Consider the following 18,211-nt stretch of genomic DNA (forward strand, 5'->3'; position numbering starts at 1 on the left):
CTCTTTGAGATGGGGATTTCATTTCCTTTGGATATATACCCAGAAGTGGGATTGCTGGATCCCGTGGTAGTTCTATTTTTAAGTTTTTGAGGAACCTCCATATTGTTTTCTATACTGGCTTTTTCGTTTACATTCCCACCAACAGTGTACAAGGTTATCTTTTTCTCCACATCCTCATCAACACTTGTTATGTTTTCACTTTTTGATAATAGCCATTTTAACAGGCGTGAGGTGATATCTCATCATGGTTTTAATTTGCATTTCTCCAATGATTGGTGACGTGGAGCACCTTTTCCTACACCTGTTGGCCATCTGTGTGTGTCTTTCAAGAAATGTCTCTTCAAATTCTTTGCCCATTTTTCAATCAAGTTATTTATTTTCTTGCTGTTGTTTGAGTTCCCTGTGTATTTTGGATATTAACCTCTTATCAGATATATGGTTTGCAAATATTTTTTCTCATTCCATAGATTATCCCTTCACTCTGTTGACGGTTCCCTTTGCTGTGCGCAAGCTTTTTAGTTTGATGCAATCTTGTTTGTCTTTTTGCTTTTGTTGCCTGGGCTTTTGGTTTCTGTGCAGAAAATCATTGCCCAGACCAGTGTCAAGAAGCTTTTTTCCTATGTTTTCTTCTGGTAGTTTTACAGTTTCAGATCTTACGTTGAAGTCTTTAATCCTTTTTGAGTTAAATTTTTGTATGTAGTGTGAGATAGAGTCCTTCTCCTGCATGCAGATGTCCGGTTTTCCCAGCACCATTTGTTGAAGAGACTGTCCTTTCCCCATTTTGTGTTCTTGGCTCCCTTGTCGAAGATCAGTTGACCGTAAATGTGTGGATTTATTTCTGGGCCCTCTATTCTGTTCTATTGGTCTATCTATCTGTTCTTATGCCAGTACCATACTGCTTTGGTTACTGTAGCTTTGTAATATGTTTTGAAATCAGGCAATGTGATGCCTCCAGCTTCGTTCTTCTTACTCAAGATTGCTTTGGCTATTTGGGGTTTTTTGCGGTTCCATATGAATTTAGAATTGTTTTTTCTGTTCCTGTAAAAAATGCCATTGGAATTTTGATAGGCAGTACATGGAATCTATAGATCACTTTGGATAGTATGGACATTTTAACAATATTAATTCTTTCAATCCATGAGCACAGGTTATCTTTTCATTTATTTGTATCTTCAATTTCTTTCATCAGTGTGTTTGTAATTTTCGGTGTGTAGATCTTTCACCTCCTTGGTTAGATTTATTCCTAGGTATTTTATTGTTTTTGTTTTGTTTTGTTTTTTTTGGTGAGGAAGATTATCCCTGAACTAACGTCTGTTGCCAGTCCTCCTCTTTTTGCCTGAGGAAGATTGTCACTTAGCTAACATCTGTGCCAGTCTTCCTCTACTTTATGTATGGGATACCACTGCAGCATGGCTGATGAGCAGTGCGTAGGTGCGTGCCTGGGATCTGAACCCGTGAACCCTGGGCTGCCGAAGCAGAGTGCACGAACTTAACCACTACACCACCGGGCCAGCCCCAGTATTTTATTGTTTTTGATTCTAATGTAAATGGGATTTTTTTAAATTTCTCTTTCAGATATTTTGTTGTTAGTGTATAGAAATGCCACTGATTTTTGTATGTTGATTTTCATATCCTGCAAACTTAACTCAGTTCATTTGTTAGTTCTAACAGTTTTTTAGTGGAGTCTTTAGTATTTTTCTATATGTAAGATCATGTCATGTACAAACAGAGACATTTTTACTTCTTCCTTTCCGATTTGAATGCCTCTTATTTCTTTTTCTTGTCTAATTGCACTGGCTAGAACTTCCAGTACTGTGTTGAATAGGAGTGATGAGAGTGGGCATCCTTGTCTTGTTCATGATCTTAGAGGAAAAACTTTCAGCTTTTCACTGTTCAGTATGATGTTAGCTGTGGGCTTGTCATATTTGGCCTGTATTATGTTGAGGTACATTCCTCCTATACCTAATTTGTTGAGAGTCTTTATCATGAAAGGATGTTGTATTTTGTCAGATGCTTTTTCTGCATTTATTGAGATGATCATAGGATTTTTTCCTTCATTTTGTTAATGTGGTGTATCACATTTATTGATTTGCATATGTTGAACCATCCTTGCATCCCAGGGATAAATCCCACTTGATTGTGGTGTATGATCTTTTATTGTGCTGTTGAATTTGATTTGTTAGTATTTTGTTGAGGATATTTGCATCTTTGTTCATTGGGGATATTGGCCTATAATTGTCTTTTCTTATAGTGTCCTTATCTGGCTTTGGTATCAGGATAATACTGGCCTTATAAAATGAATTTGGAAGTGTTCCCTCCTCTTCAATTTTTTGGAAGAGTTTGAGAAGGATTGTCATTAAATTTTCCTTAACTGATTGCTGATTCAATCTCCTTTCTCGTTATTGGTCTGTTCATATTTTCTGTTTCTTCATGATTCAGTCTTGGTAGGTTGTATGTTTCTAGGAATTTGTCTATTTCTTCTAGGTTATCCAACTTGCATTTCATATTATGTCATGATCATTTTCCCATATTAGGGGACAGAGTATGAAAATGGCTTTCACGTCAGATCTGTGTTGATATCTCAGCTTTACCCTTTACGGTCAGCCTGGCCTTGGGTAGTTCATTTCACCTCTGAATTTGTGTCTTCATCCCTATCATGGGGATACTACTCGTAACCACACTGGGCTGAGTGAGGCTTAGATATCATAGGAAAGCCCTTGGCACATAACCTGGTTCTTGGTAAGTGCTGAAAACATGGAGTTGTGATGCTGTTATGATTGTTTAAAATATTCCTCAAAAACGTGTTTTTAATGACATTGTATTATCAAGTGAAATAATATATAAAAATCAGAAAAAACAATAAAGGAATGTACTGTTTATATGGAAAAAAATAACTGTTATAAGGTTGCAGTTGAAACATTTTGGAAAATGTTTCCAAAAAAAACTAGAAAATATCCATTGTGGTGGACTAAATGACTATAAAAAGTGCTTAACAGGCTTTCATTTTGCTACACAGCATCTAAATGCTGGATAAATTTGAACAGACATACTTTTAAAATTTAAACTTTATTAAGTATAATATATATGCTAAAAAAAATACTCATTGTAAGCATGTAACGCAATGAATTTCCACTATGTAAACACACTTGTGCAACCAGCAACAAACAGAAGGTTGCTAAGCACTTTGAGAAGCTCCTTAAGGTCCCACTCCCCCAAGTGACTGGAAACTCTCTCCCTCCCAAGAATAATCCCCGTCATGACCTCTATCGCTGTAGATTATTTCCCCCCTGCATTTGAATTTGTTATACCTATGGCGAATATGAATTCTTTGCTTAGTATTATGTCTATGAGATTCATCCAGGTTGTTGCGTGTGGCAGGAGTTTGTTCATTTTCCTTCATTCTTTCTCGCAGCCCTTCTCATCCGGGGATTCTGCCAGTATTAAGCCCTAGTGTCCCAAAGCATCCATCATATGTAGCTGAGTTCATTTCTCTCCTGTGCATGTAGGATGGTAGTAGCCTTGTGACACTTTTGAAAGAACTGAGAAAATAGTCCCTCAGATCATTTTCTGTAGAGGTTAATCTATCGTAGAATCCCGAGAAAGGCTGTGAGTCTTAGCTTTTTGGGATTTTTTGGTCTAGCAGCTCTCCAGTGCCTTCTAACAGATGACTTCTGTTATCGTATCTGCTTTTCTCGTTCCCCCGGGGATGCTGGTTTGCTGCAAGCTGCTCCATCCCACCAGGGAGTGGAAGTCCAGCAAACGGCTTTAAATGCAGAGCTGGGCTCTTAGGGAATTAAGAGAAATTCCTAGGGGCCAAAAGAAGGGAAGGGAGGGAAGAGGAAGGACCTGAAACCCCAGTGGGTGAAAACTCGAGCTCCGGCTGCCCTGAGGCATGGCAGGAACTTGGATGGGACCTGTAACGTAGGGCCTCTCGGAGAGCTGTAGTCCTTGAATGTAAGAGTGCGGTGGGAAATAAAACCCTCCTGATGGTGATAAATGTGTGTTTTAGCTGTGTGGGGGAATGCAGCTTATGATTTTTCTCCTGAAGATCTGATCCACTGCTTCTCCTCGTAGGCCTTTGGCGTTTGCAATTAGACTGCCTCTGCTGTCCAGGAGATCCAGGTCTAGAAATAAAAAATTACCACTCACACAAAGAAACAGCCTGCTGTGAAAGGCAGCAGAGGCAAGAGCAGAGTTAGACACCCCCCAGAGCACCTCAGCATGTTGTAAAATAGCTATACTTAAAATGGAAAGAAACAGAGGATGAAATTTTAAAATATGAGCCAGAAACAAACACTAGCAAAAATGACTGTTCAGATTTAAGGAACAACCAAATGCGAATTTTAGAAAAGTCCTTGGCATAGTGCCTTGCATTTAGGAGCTGCTTAATAACTGTTGGCTTATTGCAGACTTACTGAGGTGCTCTGATTTAGGCAAATAATTCTCAATATAAAACTCTTGACATAAAACTCTTGACTTTACACAATATGAAGTGTCTTTGTGGAATCTCAGTTTTAGAAGTATTCACTAATACCGTTGTTCTGTTGGCCTTAAAATTTATTGGCTTTGTTGAGACTGGAATCACAACTTTGAGACAGTTTTAAGCAGGTGTGAGAGGCATATGCCCATGTGGTGCAGGTTCAGCAGACCTCAGGATGTCCTGTGTCCAGAAGATCCTCTCTCCACCTCGCTGGTTCCTGGGAGTCCTTTTGGATAAGGCTTTGTTTCCTGAAAACCCATCATATATAACATCATTTTTAGATGCAAATGAACCTGTGTAAAAAATTGAATTATAGGTTAGAAAAGTAATGTGCGGGTATCCTTGGTCATCCTGCAGTGGGAGGAGTCAGTTACACAAAACACATAAGCAAGTTTCTCTAAATGGGTGTGTTCTTGGAGCAGCTTTGGCCACCCCCCTACCCCCCCAGTGTTTTGAGTGCCTGCTGGATGCCAGGCTTTGTACTAACAGGAAGGATGTGAGGATGACTAAAACATTGTTCCTCCTTCCCTGGGATTCACGTAACAACTGGCCACCGAGTCTACCCCCTGGACCCTTGGAATGAATTGAATCTGTTGTGCGCTTCCTTCTGCAAAACTGCTGATACCTCCTGAATTTCTGACGCGTTTTCTTCAGCTTTTGGAGCAAGATAAGGTAGCACAGCTGTATGTATTACTGAGCACGTGGAAACATTGGTTAGCTAGCAGGAAACCAGATACCATAGTTTTTCAAGCAACTGAATAGGTTAAGTAATCAACTTAACTTCTCCATATTACTAATTCCACCACTGCACATTTTTTTAGGATGATGTGAGGCATAAGGTTCATCTGAACACCTTTGGATTCTTCAAGGACGGGTACATGGTGGTTAATGTCAGTAGCCTGTCAGTGAACAAGCCTGAAGGAGCCACAGACAAAGACCCAATTGTAAGTGCCTTTCCAGGAGATCAAGGGCTTTGCCCTTTTCTGTTCCTTAGGGGAGAACTTCACCCCATACTTAAAGATCAAGTATCAGAATGTGCAGAAAATTAGACTTGTGTGCAGGCATCAGATAGTTTTACTTTTAACACTAAAGTTGTAATTCTTGAATAATTTTAGTAATTAGTGATGCTTCTTACAAAATGAATGCGAAGAAAACCAAAAGGAGGCGAGACCAAAAGCATCAGCTTTTTTGCTCTCTAAGTGAGACAGGTATGGACGCCAGAGCATCAGGTGAATGTTTACCTCTACTCTTTTTACTCCTCTTAGATTGGATTCAGCCTGGACCGTACAAAGAATGATGGATTTTCTTCTTACCTGGTGAGCATTAAATGCCTGACCTGATCACTCCCTTCACTTGAGTCCAAGACACTGAGTGGGAACAGCCTGCTTCTCTCAGCATTGCTCTCTTGAGGTGGTGGCCGCTCTGACTTCCAGGTGTTTCTGAGCACCCACAGTTGTGTTTGGAACGGAGTTTGGGCCACGTATTTGCCTTGTTCCTGAAAGCTTTTTGTTCTTGTTCTAGTGTGAATGAATAAGATGATGTACAATTGGGTCTTCCTTTCTCAGGATGAAGATATGCACTACTGTATTTTAAGGAAACAGGTTGTCTCTGTCACCGTTCTAATCCTAAACATCCCCGGAAGTGAGTAAGTAATTCCAGTGTTCCTTCACTGCCATCCTAGAGCAGAGTGAGAGGGAATTTCGTGGTTGAGGTCATTTATTGAGTGTCTGCCATGTGCCAAATACTGTGTTGAGTGCTGGAGATTAAAACCAAGATGAGGGAGACAGAGCTCCTTTCCTTGAGGAGCTTAAAGACTAATGAGAGAGACAGAACAGCAATATAAATGATTACATCAAAAGAGAAGGAGTAAGGCAGAGAAACTGGGGAATTGTGGAAGAGAAGGGAAGGCTTCAGTAAGTGTTGGCCCAACCAGCCTTCTCATGAATAGACTTTACCAGATGAATGAGAAAGGTGGAGCATTTCAGGCCAAGGGAACATTCTGTGTAAAGGCAGAGTAGCACGAAGTAGGCTGGTGTGTTCAGTGAAGTGAGTTCATTATTCACATGCAGCTGAGGGAAAGGGGGGAAGGCTTCTCCCAGCCAGGATTGGAAGTGCTTCCCTTTGGCTTGATTGTGTCAGCAAGGGCAGGTGTCCACTCAGGCGTGGAAACTCCGTGGCCCCTCCTCAGGCAGGACAGGCTGAACAAAATTGGGGTCTGTTGAGAAGGGAGGAAGCGAATATTAGGCAGGCTGCTAGTAATGCCCACTGCCCCTCACATGTTCCCCGGACTTCACTTTAACACCTGATTGGTTTTTATGTCTTGTTCCATTTCCCTTCTGTGCCAATTTGTTGTGCACATTACAGATACTTAGGGGGAGAATATCTTCATCAGAATCATGTGGTTGCTAAGAACTTATGCTTTAGAGTGAGACTGTCTGGGTCCTCGCCCAGCCACTTACTAGCTTACTACTCTTGGGCAAGTTCTGTAACCTTTCTGAGCCTCCATTTCAGCATCTGTAAACTGCACGTAATAGAATCTCCGTCATAAGACGTCGTAACGACTACGTGAGATGATGGATTTAGAGCTTGCAACAATGCCTAACACAGAACACTTCAATGGCCACAAGCATTACTTTGAACTTTTTTCCTTCTTATTCGAATATAGAGTGACAGTAAGATCTCCACCAGAAGCCGGTACCCAGTTACCAAAGATCATCTTTGGCAAGGGTGAGAAAGTCCTTGGTCAGAGCCAGGAGCCTGGTGTTCACCCTGTCTCAGCAGGCAACCAGACTCAGAAAAAACAAGGTAAACTGGCAAGTGGAAACCAGCATTTTCTTCACTACCCTGCTGTGTTGATTCTTTTTTGTTCCTAAGTAAAAACAAACATGATCTTAGCATTATTTTATTTTGGAGGTTATGTGAAAATATATAACCGTTAAAGCAAAATGTGGAAATTATGGAGAAGATAGAAAAAGAAAAGTAATTTCTCCTTACTTCCAGTGTTAGAATTTTAGTAATCCGTGTTTCCTTCTAAGCTTGTTTCCTAAGTCTAGAACATTTGATTTTTAAAATTCAGTCATGTTTATAATTTTACAAGCATCCCCATTCACTTAACTTTAAGATATTTCATACTCATCAGATATCCCATTAAATGGATACTATAACTTGCTCAACCTTTCCCCTTGAAGAGACGTAATTCCATTTTGATGCTATTATAAATACTGCTTTGTTGGACTTCTTTATTTGTAGAATGTTTTTCATGTGTATAGAACTTTCTTTAAGATGGTTTCCCAGAAATAGAATATCTGGTTCATAGGATATGAATACTTTTGAGAATATATCTGATACATATTTTCATTTTCTTTCCAAATGAGTTGAGTGAATTTCACCTTCTGTTGGAAAACATGTAGGAATAGTGCCTACATCACCATGTCCTAGCCAATAGTGGGTTTTTGGGATTTTTTTCCTTAAATCCTAAAGGGAAAGGCAAAAAGGTAGTCTTCTTTTTGTATTCACTCGTATTACTGAGGCTGCACTTTCTCCCCATACGTTGATTAACCAGTTTATGTTTATCACCTCTTTTATTAACTCAGGTTTGTCTAATAATTTATATGAGTTCTTTAAAGATAATTTACTATTTATTGTATTATTTACACATTTTTTTCTGTTTGTCAAAACTCTAACCCAAATTAAAAGACGTAGAGAAATATTACATTTGTGTGGTGGTGTAGTTTAAAGTCTGTGCACCATCTCCTTGTCCAGGTTCCTCATGCTCACATAACCATCCCCTGGGTGGAAAATACATTCTCTGTCACTTAACGACAGGGATACGTTCTAAGAAATGCATTGTTAGGCGATTTCATTGTTGTGCAAACATCATAGAGTGTACTTACACAAACCTAGATGGTATAGCCTACTACACACCTAGGCTACGTGGTACTAATCTTATGGGACCACCGTTGTATATGTGGTCCGTCGTTGACTGAAATGTCATTATGTGGCGCATGACTGTATTCTTTTCCATCTTTTTATTCTGAAACTCTGTCCCTTCCTCCAGGGAGCTTGAAATCCTGTCTTTCTCATGAAAGAGTGAGAAAGTATCTTAAGAAAGATGAAGAGTATCTTAAGTAAAAATAAGGCACAGATGCCCTCTCTGTTCCTTAAAAGAAGCCATTAGCAGTCTTAATGTGCCTTGCTATGGAAAAATGTGCATTATGCTAATGATATTTGCTATTAATTTTTCCGTGTGTTAATAAGTCTCATATATATATATATATATATATATATATATTTTAAATAATGGTCTTTTTTCAAATATAGTTACTTAGAAAATAAGGAAAGTCACTCCATGTGGCATCTCCAGCAATAACATACACTGCATTATTCGGAGATGAATTCCTCTGTTGGTACCAAATATCATTTTAAAATCGCATTTATAATATAACAAATTCCAATTTGCCGCTTCTGCAGCTCAGGATTATTTGGGTTCTGAGGAGATGGCAGTTCACAAGATAGCGTATGGCCTCGCCTTTTTGTTTGTTTCTTTGAATTCTTTGATATTAGACAAGCTAGAGTCTCATGAAATGATATTGTAATGTACGTATGAGCTGAATCATGTGATAATATCTTTTAAATGTTTCTGCTTCTAGACAGTGGAAAGTCTAAAAGAAGTACAGTGGATTCAAAGGTAAGAACTAACGAGCCACTTGTGCTCAGCTTTCCTGGATATATGTGTCTATATGTGTCTGTGTATATGTGTGCGTCTGTGAATGTGTTTATATACATACGTATATATAGGTACACACACATATGTATACATATGCATATACATGCCTAATCTGCAGGGAGTGGCCTTCTGTTCGGGGAGATAACATTGACACTGAAACAGCTTCAAAGTAAAATTCAGTGCTGAGTTGTACAGCACTTATGTGGCAGAGGGTGAGATAGTGAGAGGAGAGGGAAGTGAGCGTCTGGAGAGCCCTCTGGAAGGAGGTGTCACCAGGGCCTGAAATGCGGTGGGTTTATTTGGGGAAGAGGAGGCGAAGGGAGGGCATGAAGACTGTCATGAGCAAAGACTGGAAGTGGACATGAGCATGACAAATGCTGGCCACTGGCCTGTTTGAAGTAAAAGGTACATATTTGGGAGTAGAGAGAGGGATCTTAGATAGTATAGGGCCAGAAATTTGAAGGTATTGATGCGTAGAAATAGGAAGTCACCATGTGTTCTTGATCAGGAAGGAACGTGACACATATGGTGTCTAGAGAAGATCATCGTTCTGAACGTAATATGCAGAGTAGCCTTGGAGAGGAAGATAGTGAAATTAGGGGGACCAGGAGGGACGCTGTTGTGATAATACAGGTTTAGGTTGAGAAGGATCTGAGCTAGAGGAGAGCCTTGGAATGTGACATAAGGGACCAGTCTGGGAGGCACTTGGGGGTGGTGGGTGGGTAAGCGAAGAGGTCAATGTGTTTTTGCAGAGGGGTAGGTAGGTAGTAGAAATAGCAGGAGGAAACTCTGGGAAAGTTTGTCTTTGGGATATCTTGATTTTTCATTGATGGGGCATCCAAATGGTGGTATTTTATTTCATTTTGTTGTAACAGCTTTACTGAAATATAATTGACAGACAATAAACTGCACATATTTAAAGTGACAATTGGATAAGCTTTGATGTGTACATTTGTGAAACCACCACCACAATCAAGATAGTGAACATCCATCACCCCAAAAGTTTCTCCTGCCCCTTGGTCATCCATTTGTCTCCAGGCAACCACTGATCTGTAACTATAGATTGGTTTTATAGAAATTTATATAAGTGAATTATGCAGTATGTGCTCTTTTTTGTCTTCTTTCATTCAGCATAATTATTTTGAGTTCATCCATGTTGTTGCATGTATCAATAGTTCATTCCTTTCATTACTTAGTATCAGTCCATTGTACCAATGGCGACGTGTTGATCATTTGAGATCGGGAATGGAGTCCAGGTGGGGCGTTGGGGTGTGACCTGGATGGGCATCCTTAGTCTTGCCAGAGCTTTAAGAGTAGAGAAGTGCTCCAGCAGGAGGACTGGGGTGGGGAGGGCAGGGCATAGGGGGTTACTGCAGAGGCAGAAGAGACAGCAGAGGAAAGGAAATGGGTGAGGAGGAATTACCATTCTCTGTGAAAGGGGATTTTAAACATCTTTAAAAGATAGTGAATTTTATTTTCAGAGAGCTTTTGAAGGTCAGCAAATTTAGAGTTTAAGAAGAAACTTAAGAAGAAATATGTTTTGGGTTTTTAACATTTTTATTAGCATACTTTTTCTGCCAGTATCTTCCTAAAACAGGATGTTATGTCTTTTTAGGTAACAGGAGAGAAATCCTTTTCTATTCATAATAACAATGGAGCAGTTTCATTTCAGGTATGTATTCTCTTTGAGTAAAGCTTCATAGAATTTATCTCTACCATGTAAAAGGGTGAATTTTTTAAGGGAGTTTGAATTTAGGAATAATTTAAGCATGCTATATGTCAGTCACTTGAAGATGGTAGCTCTCTCCATAACAGACGGAAAGGTGGATATTGTGACCTACCACATATCAAATTATAAGCCTCTGAGAATGAATAGCTTCGTGAATGTCCAGTGTAAGTGACAAGGCCCAGATTCCAACCCAGTTCTGCCTGGCTGCCCACAACTCAGCCTCTCTGAGTCCCATCCTGCCTCCCATTCAGAGTGTGCCGGAAGCACAGAATTCTATGCCTGAAAGGACCACTGGCAATCACTTAGGGTGATGATGTCATTTTAGAGATGAGTTCACTGAGACTCAGAGGCCTTGAGTGACCTGCTCGGCTGTGACCGTTATTAACTGCACATGAGTGCCTGTGGCGGCATCACAGCCTATGTGCAGGGTAGGACATGGGACTGGATCTCAAAACCCACTTCCTAGCTGGTGACCTTGGACAATTCACTTAACTTCTGGACCTTGCTCTTTAATCACCTAAAAATGAAAAACGATGACACCTATCTCATAGGGTTGTTCTGAGTATCATTTTCTAAAAAATAAAAGTGGTTTGTAAAGTACTATACAAATAATCTTTTATCATTGATTTGTAAGAATCACTGCCTCTTTTCTAACCAGTTTTCATTAATTGAGTTCTAATTTGCTTAGAGTGAAATGCACAGGTCTTAAGTATTCAGTTTGATCAGTTTTGATAAATGCATGCACCCATATTTTCCACTATCAAGATTCTCTGTATTTTTATCACCTCAGAAAGTCCCCCAGCCCTGCATCCACTGTTCTAATTTCTTTCACCATAGATTATTTTGCCTATCTTTGAATTTTTATATGTTATTTAAGTTTAGTAAGCATCAGTGTTAATAGCTAACTGAGAGCTTGCAGGGTGCTCCTTTGCTCTGAACCCTCAACAGCTTCCCATCTGTCTCAGAGTAAAAGCCCCCGTCTTCTCCCTGGTCTCCAAGCCCACGTGGTCTGGCCGTCATCTCTTGGACCTCCGCTCTTGTTTCCCTCCCGTTGCTCACTCCGCTGCAGCCGCACCGGCCACCTTACTGCTCCTAGAAAAGATCAGGCCTTAGGCTCTGCTGTGGCTGTACCCCCGGGCAGGAGTGCTTGTTCCTCAGAATCCACGTGATTAATTTCTTCCTCCTTCAAGTCTTTGCTCAAATGTCACCTTCTCAACATAGCTTCCTCCAAGCGCCCTATTTTAAATGCAGCCTACTCCCCCCTCCCCCCACCGCTCTGTTTTTTCCCTCAGCGCTTCTTCTTTCCATGCTGTATACTGTACTTACTTATTATGTTTATTGTCCATCTCTCCCTTTGGAAGGTAACCGTAAGGGCAGGGATTTTTGTCTGTTTTATTACTGATGTGTATGAAATTCCTAATCTTGCTCCTGGCCCACAGCAGGCTCTCCATGAGTAATTATGGAGATGAATGGATGAATGCCAGGCACTGTGCTAAGTACTTATATGTTATCATTACCTCAGTTCGTCCTCCCAACAACTCTATGAAGTAGGTACTGTTATTATTCCCCGTTTACAGATGAGGAAACTGAGGCTCAGAGAGGTTAAGTAACTTGCCTAAGGGGAGGATTCAAACCCAGGTTTGTCTGACTCCAAGGCCCATGTCTTTAACCACTTTGCTTTACTACCTCCTTAAGAAAATATGAAAGGTACTTTTCTGTCTTCTTTCCCTCACCTTAAAAAGCTTGTTAATAAAACAAGTTTTTTGAATGTTTTTCAAAAAGCCTTTTTTAAAGAAACCACAAAAGGAAAGCGTTATAGGCTGTACACGTTTGTCAGTTACTGGTGCTTTGTGTCAGGGTGAGTGTGGAGGGGAGAGCAACGTACGTGAGATTAAGAACATTGGTTGAAATAGCCAGTTTGTGGGGTTCCTGGGATGCATAAAACAGGCAGTGGATGGACAGCTTGCCTTTTCTCTGGCTTCCCCTCCTTGTAAAGAAGTCAGTAGGCGACTCCTTACTGTTCTGTGACCCAAGATCTGCCCAGTTTTGAACAGTGCGGTCATTCTGAGCTTTTCTGCCCCATCCTCAGAGTAGGGGTGATAGTTCATCTCTCTAAGGTAGGAAAGGGACTGTCAGGGCTTATTCCAACTCTAAAATTGACACTTTTGCTTTATTTTCTTTTGGATTTTGTCTTTAAAGGTCAGGTGCCTACTCTGATCTACCATGATGACTCTATTGATTTTTTTTTTTTTTTAGTATTTCTTAGAAACATCATATGAGTCTTACTTTTGGAACTAAAAGTTACTAATATGTTTAGGAAAGTTTTCTTTTTCTCGCTGCCCTGCATGGACCAAAATATGTGCTCTCACATTTGAGACATGGTATAACAGACTGATAATTTCAGTGTGAATATTCTTGGTCCTTTATTTCCATCTTCTTGTCAGTTATCTCTTTTTTCCCCATCCTTTTTAATTATGGCATACAGTATACATACAGAAGAGTGTATAGGACTTATGTTGAGTACAAATAATTATAATCACCTTTGTAACCGTCGTCTGGGACAAGAACTAGAACAGTGCTAGCACCCCAGAAACCTGTGTGTCCCTCACATCCCTTCCCCACTCTAGAGTAACCCCCGTCATGAAAAATGTTATCATAATCATTTCCTCACTTTTCTTTATATTTACCATTTATACATGTAACCCTAAACAATATATTTTAGGCTTATAGTACAGTGTTCTCTAGAATTGACCAAGGAGTCACATTCTGTGAACTTACATATATAATGTCTTTTGATTGACATTAAACTTAATTTGAACACATGAAATATATGAAAAACATAGAAAAATGTTTAAATTTAGAAAATGTGGCCTCTATTACTATTGTCTAAAACCATAGGTGTAAATTTTGATGAGGGAATATTGGTCCATTACCTTTTCAGGTATCAGAGGAACCTCCTTTATGTTTAGGAGTATTTTTTTTTCTAAAAAGCAAAATCACGTTGTCTTGAAAACTAGATAACTGCATCCTAGGTTATCTCTGCAGACTTCTACAAAAACGCATCAGTGACGGATAAATACACCATAGAGCAAGTATAGTAAAATGTTAATTGTAGAATCTAGGTAGTGGGTATATAGGTATTCACTGTGTAGTTCTGTCAACTTTTCTGTTAGCTTGAAAATTGTTGTAACAAAATATTGGGAGGGAATCATAGAATAAGAAAATATCTGTTTAAACTCTGCTCTGGGAGAATTTGATTAATTTAAGTAGTCTGTATTTTCTTCTGTCCATAGCATTCATGATTTATTTCTAAGATTTAAACATTTAGCTGAGGATTTGAGTACCCTTAAATTTTTTTCTTCTTCACTTTCAGTTTTTCTTTAACATCAGCACTGATGACCAAGAAGGCCTCTACAGTCTTTATTTTCATAAATGCCTTGGAAAAGAAACTCAGACTACTGACAAGTTTTCCTTCAGCCTTGATGTGAGTACCATATGGAAACTGTTCCACGTGGATTTTGTCAGCCATGTAAAATGTGAGACATTTATTTCTCTATAAGAATAGGTTTTAAGAACACTTAAGCAGAGTAAGAGAAAAATGTGGCCAGAATAATGTCTTTGCCAGTGGGCAGGATGCTTCAGCAGAAGATTCATAAATAAGAAAATATAAAGCAATTTAGGATGTGTTCACACTTCAACCTGTGTGTTAAGAATGTGGTTTTTATCTGCTGGTACTCACTTTCTTAAGCTTAAATGAAACAGCTAAGATTATATCCAAGTTGCTGAATATGGGATGATGTGTTCCTGAAAAGTGAAAATTAATTTCATGTTGGTTTCAGATTGAGATCACAGAGAAGAATCCTGACAGCTACCTCTCAGCAGGAGAAATTCCTCTCCCTAAATTATACATTTCTATGGCCTTTTTCTTTTTCCTTTCTGGGACCGTCTGGATTCACATCCTTCGAAAACGACGGTAAATTATTACTTCCTTGAGCCCTTCAACTTAGAGTGTGTTGGGATTTGTGTCATTTCACCTTTTGCTGGCTTCTGGACCTGGAAGGAATTGGCACTAGCAGTCTTGTTCTCTTCAACGGGCATCTTCCCCGGAACAGGGAGACTATGCAGGAGCCTTGCAGCATGGGAGGCCTTTGCATGCCTTGGTGTTTGTTTACTTCCCATTGCTTTATTTAGAAAGCAAATCCAAATATTTCGGTAATGAACAAGCAAAATAAAATGTATAAGCAAAGCGTTTCCATAGCGAAGGCACTGCAGTCCAGGACTCAGGGTGAACACGCTGGTCCCGTTCAGGGACTGTTTGTTGGTTTTTTTTTTTTGTGAGGAAGATCAGCCCCGAGCTAACACCCGTGCTAATCCTCCTCTTTTTGCTGAGGAAGACCGGCTCTGAGCTAGCATCTATTGCCAGTCCTCCTCCTTTTTTCCCCCAAAGCCCCAGTGGATAGTTCTATGTCATAGTTGCACATCCTTCTAGTTGCTGTATGTGGGACGCGGCCTCAGCATGGCTGGAGAAGTGGTGCGTCGGTGCGCGCCCGGGATCCGAACTCGGGCCGCCAGCAGTGGAGCGCACGCACTTAACCGCTAAGCCACGGGGCCGGAGAGGCTGTTTGTTCTTAAGAGGAGATGAGGGACAATGACCCACTGCCTGGGTGAGAGCATGGAGTTATTGCTTAGTACTGAAGTCCTCAGTTCAGAGGCCGGCTGGGGTAGATACTGACCTCCAGAGGCTTGTCACTGGGGAAGACCTCCTCAAAGGCCACCTGCCTGCCTCTTGGCCTTTCTTCTGAAACCCCCGAGGCTTTAACTTCCTGGACTTGGTTCTTGAGGGGAGCAGCTGCACATGTGTAGAGCTAGTGTTTAATTTTGTCTCCTTCCCCCAAAAATTGAGGACGAAATATGAAATTTCATTTAAAGACCCCACATGAAGTATTTGTTAGAAGTATTTGTTAGAGTACATGGTGGTATGTAAATATGGTATTGTAATATGGATTAATTTAAAGTCATACAATAATGAAGCACCCCCAAATATCAAATACTTCTTTCTCTGGAGCATTGGGGCAGAAATTAAGACTTCTTTAATCCCTGGTGGCCTGATTGTCTTCTAGGGGAAATGCCCAGCTTGGGTATTGGGCTCTGCTGGGTGCAGTTGCTGGTTCCTGTTTGTTGTAATATCCTTTACACCCACCAGATGGAAAGAGCTTCTTGTTGACTTGTGAAGGACCGTACACAATCGTGTTTGGACTAGATGATCAGGCAGCCATTAATAAGAAAAAACGAGTCCTACGCATTTAGGCCACAAAAGGTGTTTTTGGTTGTTTTTTTAAAGAAAGTTTTGCTTTTGCCTTTTTTTTTTTAAAGCTTTATTTATTTATTTTCCCCCCAACAAAACCCCAGTAGATAGTTGTATGTCATAGCTGCACAGCCTTCTAGTTGCTGTATGTGGGACGCGGCCTCAGCATGGCCGGAGAAGCAGTGCGTGCCCAGGATCCGAACCCGGGCCGCCAGCAGCAGAGCACGCTCACTTAACCGCTAAGCCACGGAGCCGGCTCTGCTTTTGCCTTTATTAGAAGAGTAAGAACTAGGAGCAGACACCTGATTTCAGGTGTGAACGAGGACTGTTACTGCCTATGTGCCTGGCTTCACTCTAAGTCTACTTTTCCTCGGCTACCAAACCAGGACAGTAATAATTTCCCTGCCTTCCTCTAAGAGCCTTAGATCCTTCGATTTGTATGTAATTACCCCAAAATACTGTGTATGAGAGGGCTTTGCAAATCAGAGTGCTATGCAAATATGAGGTCCATGCAAAACAGCTTACTGGCCAGGTGTTCAGTGGTGCTTTAATTTCCCTTTATTTACTGATGCAACAGTCCTTGTCACTGGTTCACATACATATAATTGTGGCAATAATTTTAAATCTATGGTTAAGTGAGGCTGACCAACCTGGTACAACATGTTCTGAACTCTCGTTGAAGTATAGTACACATGCAGAAATGTGTAATTTAAGCCCTCTGCCCATCCCCATGTTTTTCCAGGAGTCTTACAGCCAGTAGTGTTAGGTTGGAAGTTCGAGTCATGTAAAGGATGTGACTCCAAGGCTGCCAGTGCATTTCCGAGGCTCCTAGGCCCTCAGAGCTGGAAGGAACTGAGAGACCTTTGCCTGGTTTTATTGAGGCCTTGAGAGGGGAAGTGAGAGACATCGCTAGTGTCACCTGACAGAGCTGGCACTGGAACCCAGATCTGCTTGTGATGCATCTGTGGCTCCTCTCAACTCCAAGTTCTCTTGTGGGCCCCAGAGCATGGGGATGGGAATCCCGGGGATGTGGGAAGGGAATGAACAAGCAAAATAAAATGTATGGTTTTGGAGTACCCACTCTGCCCAGTCTGGCACTCGAGGTTGGTTAGTTCAGCGAATCTTGCAACAGCTCCTTGAGGTCATTGTTCCCCATTTTCAGAAGAGGTTCCTGAGGCTTGGAAAGATTCAGGTCGTCAGGGTAGAGCCATTATTGGAGCCAGGTTGGTGTGGCTTCAGGGCCTGTGTTCTTTCCGTCACATCACTGCCCCAGCCGTGGGTGTTTTAACTTGGACTGCAAGTTGAGGTTGCTGGGGTGTGAGTGCGCACCACTCTTGACAGTGGGCAGTTCTGCACTGGCTAAATCTCGTTGCTGCTTAGGAGTGACAGACTACTCTGGCCTTGAGTTCCTTTTTGACCTTCAAGTAGGTGGAGACTAGAGCAGGAAAGTACCAGGGAGGAAACCAGCCCGGAAACTGAGCGTGCGTCACTTCATGACACGCCATCCTCATCATCGTGCAAGGCCCCGCTGCTGCTGTATTTTCCCTTTCATTTCCTATCCCCTCTCCCATTCCTTCCCACCCATGGAGAACCACTCACATGTGTGCAGTATGCGTTATTGGATATTTGTGTATTCTTATAAATAAGTAATGTTTATTGGTATTGCATGTATTTTTAATCTATATAAACTATACTATCTATATTGTTCTTCTACGTTTTTCACTCAGTAAGGTCTAGTCACATTGCTGTGTGTGCATCTAGTTCATTTATTTTAGCTATCCTATAGCACCCATAGTGTGCATCCCTGCGTTTTACTCATCCATCCCTTTAATGGTGGGCTTTCCTGGGTTGTGTCCATCTTCCTGCTCCCCCAAACAGTGCTGTTGTGACCCTCCCTCCCGCCTGTCCCCTTACAGCTCTGTGCAGCCTCTAAGGGACATTCCCAGAGGAAGTGCAGTGGGTGTGGGGTAA

General features: G+C 41.0%; 1 protein-coding gene across 5 annotated transcripts in view; it reads left to right on the plus strand.

The window, feature by feature from the left end:
- Nucleotides 1-18,211, plus strand: part of GPR107 (G protein-coupled receptor 107) — a 108,055-nt gene that overhangs the window by 53,845 nt on the left and 35,999 nt on the right. For 4 of the 5 annotated variants that reach the window (XM_058524285.1, XM_058524286.1, XM_058524287.1 and 1 more), the window contains exons 2-9: nucleotides 5,302-5,424; nucleotides 5,746-5,796; nucleotides 6,046-6,125; nucleotides 7,146-7,285; nucleotides 9,130-9,167; nucleotides 10,822-10,878; nucleotides 14,309-14,419; nucleotides 14,775-14,908. In XM_058524285.1, coding sequence (XP_058380268.1) covers nucleotides 5,302-5,424; nucleotides 5,746-5,796; nucleotides 6,046-6,125; nucleotides 7,146-7,285; nucleotides 9,130-9,167; nucleotides 10,822-10,878; nucleotides 14,309-14,419; nucleotides 14,775-14,908 — 734 coding nt within the window. The remainder of the gene's footprint in view (nucleotides 1-5,301; nucleotides 5,425-5,745; nucleotides 5,797-6,045; nucleotides 6,126-7,145; nucleotides 7,286-9,129; nucleotides 9,168-10,821; nucleotides 10,879-14,308; nucleotides 14,420-14,774; nucleotides 14,909-18,211) is intronic. The other variant, XM_058524289.1, reaches the window with a different exon arrangement.

Source organism: Diceros bicornis, chromosome 28 (genome assembly GCF_020826845.1).
Source record: "Diceros bicornis minor isolate mBicDic1 chromosome 28, mDicBic1.mat.cur, whole genome shotgun sequence".
Classification (NCBI taxonomy): domain Eukaryota; kingdom Metazoa; phylum Chordata; class Mammalia; order Perissodactyla; family Rhinocerotidae; genus Diceros; species Diceros bicornis.